The 12,246-nt window shown below is 44.0% G+C and overlaps 2 protein-coding genes across 3 annotated transcripts in view; both read left to right on the forward strand.

Annotated features, from left to right (window-relative positions):
• Positions 1-12,246, forward strand: part of MEI4 (meiotic double-stranded break formation protein 4) — a 141,863-nt gene that overhangs the window by 50,383 nt on the left and 79,234 nt on the right. The window lies entirely within an intron of this gene.
• Positions 8,300-11,252, forward strand: LOC135982252 (uncharacterized). Its single transcript, XM_065588073.1, has 2 exons — positions 8,300-9,750; positions 10,639-11,252. Exons 1-2 carry the CDS (start codon positions 9,213-9,215, stop codon positions 11,139-11,141), a joined length of 1,041 nt encoding a protein of 346 aa, XP_065444145.1. The 5' UTR covers positions 8,300-9,212; the 3' UTR covers positions 11,142-11,252.

The raw sequence follows: 12,246 nt of genomic DNA on the forward strand, positions 1-12,246 counted from the left end.
CCCCTCATCCACAGAGACAGTTATCTCGTCATAGAAGGCAATTAGGTTAGTCAGGCATGACTTGCCCTTGGTGAATCCATGCTGACTGTTCCTGATCACTTTCCTCTCCTCTAAGTGCTTCAGAATTGATTCCTTGAGGACCTGCTCCATGATTTTTCCAGGGACTGAGGTGAGACTGACTGGCCTGTAGTTCCCCGTATCCTCCTTCTTCCCTTTTTTAAAGATGGGCACTACATTTGTCTTTTTCCAGTCATCCGGGACCTCCCCGGATCGCCATGAGTTTTCAGAGATAATGGCCAATGGCTCTGCAATCACATCCGCCAACTCCTTTAGCACCCTCGGATGCAGTGCATCCATCCCCATGGACTTGTGTTTGTCCAGCTTTTCTAAATAGTCCTGAACCACTTCTTTCTCCACAGAGGGCGGGTCACCTCCTCCCCATGCTGTGCTGCCCAGTACAGCAGTCTGGGAGCTGACCTTGTTTGTGAAGACAGAGGCAAAAAAAGCATTGAGTATATTAGCTTTTTCCACATCCCCTGTCACTAGGCTGCCTCCCTCATTCAGTAAGGGGCCCACACTTTCCTTGACTTTCTTGTTATAACATACGTGAAGAAACCCTTCTTGTTGCAGCTAGCAAGGGATGTTAAGGATAACTCCAAGTGTGATTTGGCCTTCCTTATTTCACTCCTGCATGCCTGAGCAATATTTTTATACTACTCCCTGGTCATTTGTCCAATCTTCCACTTCTTCTAAGCTTCTTTTTTGTGTTTATGATCAGCAGGATTTCACTGTTAAGCCAAGCTGGTCGCCTGCCATATTTACTATTCTTTCTGTTAGTTCCTGCAACCTTAATAAGGATTCTTTAAAAACATCTATTTTGCTGTCTTCTAAACCGTTGCTATTTCTAGTGAATGCTTTTTGAGATGTACTGACCAAAATTGGATGTAGTGTTACCACAATCAACATATAATTATGGTACCATCAATTTATGTAGTATTTCCAGTGTTTTTCTATCCCCTTCGTAATACAACAGAACAGGTCAGCCAGACACATGTGAACTATACTAAGATCCACAGCAGCTCCTGTGGATGTTAAAAAGTCTGCAGTCAGGAAAATCTAGGACTGGGCACAGGAATCAAGATATGGAACTGAGAGAGTGGGAAAGAAGGAGGCAGCTATCTCAAGGAAGCCAGTTGTGAGTCATGCACCTAAAAGGGCTATAGGATCGGAGAGCTCTACACTGTTCACCTGGCCCTTAGTAGCTCTGAAGGCGTGCTGAGCTGAGGGTAGAGAGAAATCTCTGAGATGCTTGGATATTGGATTACAGGAGTCCCTGGAATCGGGGAGGTCAGTCAGTCTGCCTCTCAGGCTCAGCTAATGTGCTGCTTCTAGTGGCTTCCTTCTCACAATTAATCTGTATGCATAGGTCTGCAATGTGCTTGTACAAGTCACATGGTCCATTGTTCTGTCTTTTTCTTTAGCCCCACTATTTTCTCTTTCACCCCTTTTAGAACACAGAAGTTTTTACCATGTGAGGAAAATGCCACCATATTTTCCTGGTGTGGTTGTGATAATTATGCAGCCTTATCATGATTGGGTGCATGCATGGAGATGGTGCTGCTTACAACCCTGTATGGGAGGGATCTGCTGCCTCTCTGCCTCCACCATCTAAATGTTATACCAGCATACCCTTTTGGATGAGATGTTGCAGGCTGCTACTGGAGAAGGACAGCAGTGTCTGCATTCTGTTGTCTTTTAGGGGACTCTATATTGGAAAAAAAACAGAGGTGGGATGAGGTTTGGAGTTTCAGAGCCAGAGACCAGCCTGTATTCTTTCTGATTTTCTCAGATTTAAAGTGTTCTTCTCTTCATCCGATGTAATATGCTGCTCTGAATTTTCAGTTTTCTTCCAATAATTTTGTCATTGTAATGTGGAAGGTGGTCTCAAACTTTTATTTTTTTAGGAGCAACATATTTATACAGGCCTTTAATCTTAGAATGCTGGTTTTGTTGATGTAAGAGATGAGGTAAGTACTCCATGGATTATTTCTAAATCAGAAATTCCAGTTGAATTTTCATTTAATTATTGCATCGGTAGCTTGATAGATGCTTTGTGAAATTCATAATGTTGCAGTTTTGCTTTGTTCTCTACAGCCTGTGTTTTATGGTCTGTTTATATTTTCTAAAGCTTTCAATTTCAGTACTCAGCACTTTCTATTTCTTTCTTAAGTGTCTACTTCCTTGATTATATCCTCTCTAATGTAATGCATTTCAGCTTCCCAGCATTTGTAGGGTCTAACTATACCTGTATTTAACTCTCGAAAAAAGACTCCAATTTGCTTCCTATCATGCATGAAAATGTTTGTTCCTTAATAGAGAGGAGTTTATTCTCTGCTCATTTGATTTTATTTGACTGATACCCACATTTATTATTAATTCCACAGATTCATGATCCCTAAACACTGTAATGTCTATTTGTCATAAAACAGTTCCTTGATGTAATAAATGTGACATTATGAAAAATTGTTCCTGAGAAAATACTGTGTAGCATTGAGTGGAAAGTAAATCCTTTTATTCTTCTATAGATCTTCTAGACAAGTGAATACATACAAAGACATCAGTGAAGATGGTAATGTGAGTTTAGTTGTCTTAAGATGGGTGATAATTTTTGTAATGGTGGCCTAGAGCTACCTAAAAGTGGACCTTTGACTATATTTGAATATGCCTTTTTAATAATGGCAACTCATGTTATATAATTAGGAATTGATGCAGTTAATAAACACAGTCATCTAGATGATCCCTTCAGATGACTACTAGGGATTATCTTCAAGGACTCATGGAGAACCCAGAGGACTGGAGAAGGGCAAATGAAGTATCTATCTTTAAAAAGGGAACAAAGACGAGTCAGCCTAACTTTGAGACCTGGAAAGATACTGGAACAAATTATAAAACAATCAGTTTATAAGCCCGTAAGGGTTAACAGGGTGATAAGCAGTAGCCAATATGAATTTGTTAAGAATAAATCATGCCAGGCCAACCTAAATTCCTTCTTTGACAGGGTCACTGGTCTAGAGCATATGGGAAGCAGTAGACATATCTTGGTTTTTATTAAGTCTTTTGACACAGTCTCACATGACATTCTCATGAGCAAACTAGGGAAATGAGGTCTAGATAAAATTACACTAAGATGGGTACACCGGTTGAAAAACCATATTCAGAGTAATTATCAATGGTTCGCTGTCAAACTGGGAGGCTATAGCTAGTGTGGTGCTGCAGGTGTCTATTTTGGGTCTGTTACCACGGTATTAGAAATCAATATGACCTTGACAAATTGAAAAATTGTTTTGCAATCAGCAAGATTAAAGTTTGATAAAGGTAAGTGTAAAGTACTGCACTCAGGGAGGAAAAATCAAATGAACAAATACAAAATGGAGACTAACTAGCTAGGAGTAGTACTGCAGAAAAGAATCTGAGGGTTATGGTGAACAAATTGAACGTGTCAACCAACATGATGCAGTTGTGAAAAAGATAAATATCATTCTCGGGTGTGTTAACAGGAGTGTCATATGTAAGACCCGGAAAGTAATTGTCCTGCTCTGCTTGGCAATGGTGAGGCATACTGTGTCTGGTACCTGGTGCCACACTTTAGGAAAGATGTGGACAAATTTGGAGAGAGACCAAAGGAAAGTTACAAAAATGATAAAAGGTTTAGAAAACCTGAGCAATGAAGACTTTTTTTTTTAATAAGGGTGTGTTTTATCTTGAGAAAAGAAGACTGAGGGTGGACTTGGTAAGTCTTCAAATTTTTTAAGGGGTGTTATAAAGAGGATAGAGATCAAATATTCTCCATGGCCACTGACAGTAGAACAAGGAGTAATCAGCTTAATGTGCAGCAAGGGAGATTTAGGTTAGATATCAGGAAAAACTTTCTAACTATAGGGATATTTAATTCCTGTAATAGGTTACCAAACGTGTTTGTGGAATCCCTGCCATTGGTGGTTTTTAAGAACAGTTTAGACAAACACATGCTTGGGGTGGTTTAGCCCCTGCCTCAGTGCATGTCGATGGGCTAGACGACTTCTCAAGATCCCTTCCAGCCCTACATTTCTGTGATTCTCTGATTGATTCTATAATTTGAAAGCTGATCCTGTAGCAATTGAAGTAAATGGGAATTTAGTAGGGCTGTCAATCAGTTAAAAAAAATGACGATTAATCGCGCTGTTAATAATAGAATACCATTTATTTATTTAATTATTTTGGATGTTTTCTACATTTTCAAATATATTGATTTCAATTACAACAGAATACAGTGTACTTTGCACACTTTATATTTATTTTTATAACAAATATTTGCACTGTAAAAACAAAAGAAATAGTATTTTTCAATTCACCTAATACAAGTACTGTAGTGCAATCTCTTTATCACGAAAGTTGAACTTACAAATGTAGGATTACGTACAAAAAAACCTGTGTTCAAAAATAAAATGATGTAAAACTTTAGCGCCTACAAGTCCAATCAGTTCTACTTACTGTTCAGCCAATTGCTAAGAGAAACACGTTTGTTTACAGTTAAGGGAGATAATTCTGCTCACTTCTTAATTACAATGTCAACTGAAAATGAGAACAGGTGTTCGCATGGCACTGTTGTGGCCAGCATCACAAGATATTTATGTGCCAGATGCGCTAAAGATTCATATGCCTCTTCATGCTTTGGCCATTGTTCCTGAGGACATGCTTCCATGCTGATGATGGGTTCTGCTCGATAACTGGCCAAAGCAGTGTGGCCCGACGCATGTTCATTTTCATCATCTGAGTCAGATGCCACCTGCAGAAGGTTGATTTCCTTTTTTGGTGGTTCGGGTTCTGTAGCTTCCACATCCGAGTGTTGCTCTTTAAGACTTCTCAAAGCATGTTCCACCCTCATCCCTTTCAGATTTTGGAAGGCACTTCAGATTCTTAAGCCTTGGGTGGAGTGCTGTAGCTATCTTCAGAAATTTCACATTGGTACCTTCTTTGCATTTTGTCAGATTTGCAGTGAAACTGTTCTTAAAACGACCCACATGTGCTGGGTCATCATCCGAGATGGCTATAATATGAAATATATGGCAGAAAGTGGGTAATACGGAGCAGGAGGCATGCAATTTTCTCCCTGGAGTTCAGTAATAAATTTAATTAACGCATTATTTTTAAAGAGTGTCATCAGCATGGAAGCATGTCCTCTGGAATGGTGGCCGAAGCATGAAGGGGCATATGAATCTTTAGCGTATCTGGTACATAAATATCTTGCGACTCCGGTTACAACATGCAATGTGAACGCCTGTTCTCACTTTCAGTTAACATTGTAATTAAGAAGCGGGCAGCATTATCTCCCGTAAATGTAAACAAACTTATTTCTCTTAGCAATTAGCTGAACAGTAAGTAGGACTGAGTGGACTTGTAGGCTCTAAAGTTTTACATTGTTTTATTTTTGAATGCAGGTTTTTCTGCACATAATTCTACATTTGTAAGTTCAACTTTTATGATACGGAGATTGCACTACAGCAGAGGATCTCAAACTGTGGTCCGCAAGCTCCATTCAAGTGGTCCACGGATAGTTCCCTCTAAGGTGCGTGCCTGGGCAGCTACACATGAGAGAATGAATGGCCACCTACCTAATTAGTGGAGCCATGCAGGCATGGCTCCACTAATTAGGTGCCTGGACCCTGGAAAAGACGCACATATAAGGTGAAGTGGTGGCCTTGGGGAGAATAGGGGGCAGTGGGGTGAGATAAGAGGGTGGGGGGAATTTGGGATGTGGAGGGCTGCCGCGGCCAGAGAAAGAGGCAACTTTTCCCAGCTCCAGGGCTGTGGCTCCTGGGGAGAGACAGCCCTCCTTCCCAGCCTCAGATCTTTGGCTGCAGTGGCGGGTGAGAGACCCCCCCCCTTCCCAACCGCCAGCTCAGGGGCTGCTGCGGTGGGGGAGAGAGGGCACATTGCATTAGAAAGGTAAGACTACTGATATTAAAATATGAGTTGTGTGCTCTTATTTGTAGAACAAACAAAATTAAGTTTTTTTTTTTATAGCGCTTTTATCGAACGCGCTTTACAATAGTTAGCTAATGGTATGAACAACATTTGGAAAGATCATTAAGTGGTCTGCCGAGACCCTCAGCAATTTTCAAGTGGTCCGTGAAATAAAAAGTTTCACCTAATATTGTATTAGGTGAATTGAAAAATATTATTTCTTTTGTTTATCTTTTTTACAGTGCAAATATTTGTAATAAAAATAATATAAAGTGAGCACTGTACACTTTGTATTCTGTGTTGTAATTGAAATTAATATATTCTAATATATCAATATTTGAAAATGTAGAAAAACATCCAAAAATATTTAATACATTTCAATTGGTATTCTATTGTTTAACAGTGTGATTAATCACAATTAATATTTTTAATTACAATTAATTTTTTTCAATTAATCGTGTTAGTTAACTGCAATTAATTGACAGCCCTAGAATTTAGCTACATTGGTAGCAGGATTCATTGAAGTCTGGGAGCTGTGAGTGTCCAATGCCTCTGGAAATCAAGACAAGAATTTCTAAAAACATTTGTATAGATTTATATAAAAGCCATTTCAGTGGCTTTTATAAACTATGGAAAAAATCTATAATGTAAAAATAAGAAGGGAGAAAAGTGAGGAAGTCGAAGGAAAAATGATATTAACGTGTTAATTTTTTAAAAACATGTTCATTATGCTGATATATTCTTTGGAGAAAGATAACATCAAAGGTCTAGTCCTATACTCCTAAAGTAGGTCAAACTCTCATTGAAATCCTGTTTCTCAGCTTTCACTGATTCAGGTGGCATTTGCCATGTTTAAGAGGTATGTGGTATTACCTTAAGTCTAAGATGGAATTTCATTGATGTATAGAATTATTTTGAGGGTATGGAATCTGTTCTGTAAGACAACTTTTAATTAGCAACAGAAGGTCCTGTGGCACCTTTAAGACTAACAGAAGTATTGGGAGCATAAACTTTCGTGGGTAAGAACCTCACTTCTTCAGATGCAAGTAATGGAAATCTCCAGAGGCAGGTATAAATCAGTATGGAGATAACGAAGTTAGTTCAATCAGGGAGGGTGAGGTGCTCTGCTAGTAGTTGAGGTGTGAACACCAAGGGAGGAGAAACTGCTTCTGTAGTTGGATAGCCATTCACAGTCTTTGTTTAATCCTGATCTGACGGTGTCAAATTTGCAAATGAACTGGAACTCAGCAGTTTCTCTTTGGAGTCTGGTCCTGAAGTTTTTTTTTGCTGTAAGATGGCTACCTTTACATCTGCTATTGTGTGGCCAGGGAGGTTGAAGTGTTCTCCTACAGGTTTTTGTATATTGCCATTCCTGATATCTGACTTGTGTCCATTTATCCTCTTGCGTAGTGACTGTCCAGTTTGGCCAATGTACATAGCAGAGGGGCATTGCTGGCATATGATGGCATATATAACATTGGTGGACGTGCAGGTGAATGAGCCGGTGATGTTGTAGCTGATCTGCTTAGGTCCTGTGATGGTGTTGCTGGTGTAAATATGTGGGCAGAGTTGGCATCGAGGTTTGTTGCATAGGTTGGTTCCTGAGTTAGAGTTGTTATGGTGCGGTGCGTGGTTGCTGGTGAGAATATGTTTAAGGTTGGCGGGTTGTCTGTGGGCGAGGACTGGCCTGCCTCCCAAGGTCTGTGAAAGTGAGGGATCATTGTCCAGGATGGGTTGTAGATCATTGATGATGCGCTGGAGAGGTTTAAGCTGAGGACTGTAGGTGATGGCCAGTGGAGTTCTGTTGGCTTCTTTTTGGGGCCTGTCTGGAACAGCAGGAGGCTTCTGGGTACACGTCTGGCTCTGTTGATTTGTTTCTTTATTTCCTTGTATGGGTATCGCAGTTTTGAGAATGCTTGGTGAAGATCTTGTAGGTGTTGGTCTCTGTCTGAGGAGTTGGAGCAGATGCGATTGTACCTCAGTGCTTGGCTGTAGACGATGGATCGTGTGGTGTGTCCGGGGTGGAAGCTGGAGGCATGAAGGTAGGCGTAGCAGTCGGTTGGTTTTCGGTATAGGGTGGTGTTAATGTGGCCATCGCTTATTTGTACGGTGGTGTCTAGGATTGGACCTCCCATGTAGATTGGTCCAGGCTGAGGTTGATGGTGGGGTGGAAGCTGTTGAAATCATGGTGGAATTCTTCCAGGGTCTCCTTCCCATGGGTCCAGATGATGATGATGTTATCAATGTAGAGTAGGTAGAGAAGGGGCGTGAGTGGATGAGAGCTGAGGAAGCGTTGTTCCAGGTCAGCTATAAAAATGTTGCATATTGTGGGGCCATGCGGGTGCCCATAGCGGTGCCACTGGTCTGGAGGTATATATTGTCACCAAATTTGAAATAATTGTGCATGAGGATAAAGTCACAGAGCTCAGCAATAAGTTGTGCTGTGTCATCATCAGGGATACTGTTCCTGACAGCTTGTATTCCATCTGTGTGTGGGATGTTTGTGTAGAGAGCCTCTACATCCATGGTGGCTAGGATGGTGTTTTCTGGGAGGTCACCAATGCATTTTAGTTTTCTCAGGAAATCTGTGGTGTCATGGAGATAGCTGGGAGTGCTGGTGGCGTAGGGTCTGAGTAGGAAGTCCACATATCCAGACAGTCCTTCAGTGAGAGTGCCAATGCCCGAGATGATGGGGCGTCCAGGATTTCCAGGTTTGTGGATCTTGGGTAGTAGATAGAATAACCCCGGTCGGGGCTCTAAGGGTATGTTGATTTGTTCCTGTGTTAGTGTAGAGAATGTCCTGAGTAGATGGTGCAGTTTCTTAGGCCTGGTCTACACTACGGGTTTAGGTCAACTTTAGCAGCGTTAAATCGAATTAAGCCTGGACACGTCCACACAACGAAGCCCTTTCTTTCGACTTAAAGGGCCCTTTAAACCGGTTTCTTTACACCACCTTCGACGAGGGGATTAGCAATAAAATCGGCCTTTGCGGGTTGGAATTGGGGTAGTGTGGACGGAATTCGACGTTATTGGCCTCCGGGAGCTATCCCACAGTGCTTCATTGTGACCGCTCTGGACAGCACTCTCAACTCAGATGCACTGACCAGGTAGACAGGAAAAGACCCGCGAACGTTTGAATTTCATTTCCTGTTTGCCCAGCGTGGAGAGCACAGGTGACCACGCAGAGCTCATCAGCACAGGTAACCGTGATGGAGTCCCAGGATCGCAAAAGAGCTCCAGCATGGACCGAACGGGAGGTACGGGATCTGCTCGCCATATGGGGAGATGAATCAGTGCTAGCTGAACTCCGTAGCAGTAAAAGAAATGGCAAAGTATTAGAAAAGGTCTCCAAGGCCATGAAGGACCGGGGCCATAACAGGGACACACAGCAGTGCCGCGTGAAAGTTAAGGAGCTACGGCAAGCTTACCACAAAGCCAGAGAAGCAAATGGAAGGTCCGGGGCAGAGCCGCAAACTTGCCGCTTCTACGCGGAGCTGCATGCCATTCTAGGGGGTGCAGCCACCACTACCCCAACCGTGTGCTATGACTCCGTCAATGGAGAAACACACAGGGAAGACGGTTCGGGGAACGAGGAAGATGAGGATGGAGGTACTGTAGGTAGCTCACAGCAGCAAGGAAGCGGAGAAACCGGTTTCCCCAACAGCCAGGATATGTTTGTGACCCTGGACCTGGAACCAGTAACCCCCGAACTCACCCAAGACCCTCAGGGCACACAGGAGACCTCTGGTGAGTGTACCTTTGTAAATATTTGTAAATATTACACATGGTTTAAAAGCAAGCGTGTTTAATGATTAATTTGCCCTGGCAATCACGGCCAGTACATCTACTGGAAAAGTCTGTTAACGTGTATGGGGATGGAGCGGAAATCCTCCAGGGACATCTCCAGAAAGCTCTCCTTCATGTACTCCCAAAGCCTTTGCAAAAGGTTTCTGGGGAGGGCTGCCTTATCCCGTCCGCCATGGTAGGACACTTTACCACGCCAGGCCAGTAGCACGTAGTCTGGAATCATTGCATAACAAAGCATGGCAGCGTATGGTCCCGGTGTTTGCTGGCATGCAGACAATATCCATTCCTTATCTCTCTTTGTTATCCTCAGGAGAGTGATATCATTCACGATCACCTGGTTGAAATGGGGTGATTTTATTAAGGGGGACATTCAGAGGTGCCCGTTCCTGCTCTTCTGAACAGAAATGTTCCCCGCTGTTAACCACGTGGTGGGGGGAGGGGTGAAGTGATCATCCCAGAGAATCGTGTGTGTGTGTGTGTGTGGGGGTGGTTTACTTGGGTTTGTGCCGCATGTTAACCCGGAAACCGCAGCACCTCCTTTTACATTGAAAACCCATTTTAAATGGCCAACGCAATTCATCCTTGATATGGGAAATGCGCTGCTGTTTGAAACCTTTCCCGCATGTTAAGAAGGTTAGAAAAGCCAAAAGACTGTGGCTTACCATGGCTGCCTGCAAGCCGAAATATGTTGCCTGGGGCACTGCGTGAGTGATCTCTCATACCAAACCGGCAGGCAGAGGAAAAATGCGATCTTGTAATGAAAGAGTGTACCCATTGTTCTCTAAAAATGTGTCTTTTTTTAACCACCTCTCCCTTCTCCTCCACCAGCTGCAAATGTTTCTCCTTCGCAGAGGCTAGTGAACATTAGAAAGAGAAAATGGAGGACGCGGGACGATATGTTCACGGAGCTCCAGATGTCCTCCCACGCTGATAGAGCACAGCAGAATGCGTGGAGGCAGTCAATGTCAGACATGAGAAAAGCACAATATGAACGAGAGGAGAGGTGGCGGGCTGAATGGCGGGATGAAAAGAGCAAGTGGCGGGCTGAAGATGATAGGTGGCGTCAGCTTGCAGACAGACGGCAAGAGTCAATGCTCCGTCTGCTGGAGCATCAAACTGATATGCTCCAGAGTATGGTTGAGCTGCAGGAAAGGCAGCAGGAGCAGAGACCGCCGCTACAGCCCCTGTTTAACCAACAGCCCTCCTCCCCAAGTTCCATAGCCTCCTCACCCAGATGCCCAAGAACACGGTGGGGGGGCCTCCGGCCACCCAGTCACTCCACCCCAGATGATCGCCCAAGCATCAGAAGGCTGGCCTTCAATAAGAGTTAAAGTTTTAAAATGCAGTGTGTCCTTTTCCATCCCTCCTCCCCCACCCATCCCAGGCTACCTTGGCAATTATCCCCCTACATCTGTGAGGAATTAATAAAGAATGCATGAATGTGAAACAACAATGACTTTATTGCCTCTGCAAGCGGTGCTCGAAGTGGGGAGGGGAAGGTGGGGTGGGGTGGTTGGTTTACAGGGAAGTAGAGTGAACCGGGTCGGGGGGGGGGGTTGGAGGGTTCATCAAGGAGAAACAAACAGAAGTTTCACACAGTAGCCTGGCCAGTCACAAAACTCGTTTTCAAAGCTTCTCTGATGCGCACCGCGCCCTGCTGTGCTCCTCTAACCGCCCTGGTGTCTGGCTGCGCATAATCAGCGGCCAGGCGAGTAGCCTCAACCTCCCACCCCGCCATAAATGTCTCCCCCTTACTCTCACAGATATTGTGGAGCGCACAGCAAGCAGAAATAACAATGGGGATATTCTTTTCGCTGAGGTCTGAGCGAGTCAGTAAGCTGCGCCAGCGCGCTTTTAAACGTCCAAATGCACATTCCACCACCATTCGGCACTTGCTCAGCCTATAGTTGAACAGGTCCTGACTCCTGTCCAGGCTGCCCGTGTACGGCTTCATGAGCCATGGCATTAAGGGGTAGGCTGGGTCCCCAAGGATCACGATAGGCATTTCAACATCCCCAACGGTTACTTTCTGGTCCGGGAAGAAAGTCCCTTCCTCCAGCTTTCGAAACAGACCAGAGTTCCTGAAGACGCGAGCATCATGTACCTTTCCCGGCCATCCCACGTTGATGTTGGTGAAACGTCCCTTGTGATCCACCAGGGCTTGCAGCAGCATTGAAAAGTACCCCTTGCGGTTTACGTAGTCGGTGGCTTGGTGCTCCGGTGCCAAGATAGGGATATGGGTTCCGTCTATCGCCCCACCACAGTTTGGGAATCCCATTTCAGCAAAACCATCCACTATTGCCTGCACGTTGCCCAGAGTCACTACCCTTGATATCACCAGGTCTTTCATTGCCCTGGCAACTTGGATCACAGCAGCCCCCACCGTAGATTTGCCCACTCCAAATTGATTCCCGACTGACCGGTAGCTGTCTGGCG

This window comes from Chrysemys picta, chromosome 3 (genome assembly GCF_011386835.1).
Source record: "Chrysemys picta bellii isolate R12L10 chromosome 3, ASM1138683v2, whole genome shotgun sequence".
Classification (NCBI taxonomy): Eukaryota; Metazoa; Chordata; order Testudines; family Emydidae; genus Chrysemys; species Chrysemys picta.

Excerpts from the sequence above, each read along its gene's own strand:
- LOC135982252 (XM_065588073.1), top strand. The coding sequence starts at position 9,213 with ATGGAGTCCCAGGATCGCAAAAGAGCTCCAGCATGGACCGAACGGGAG. Across the intron at positions 9,751-10,638 it reads GGGCACACAGGAGACCTCTG|CTGCAAATGTTTCTCCTTCG; the intron begins GTGAGTGTACCT and ends CTCCTCCACCAG.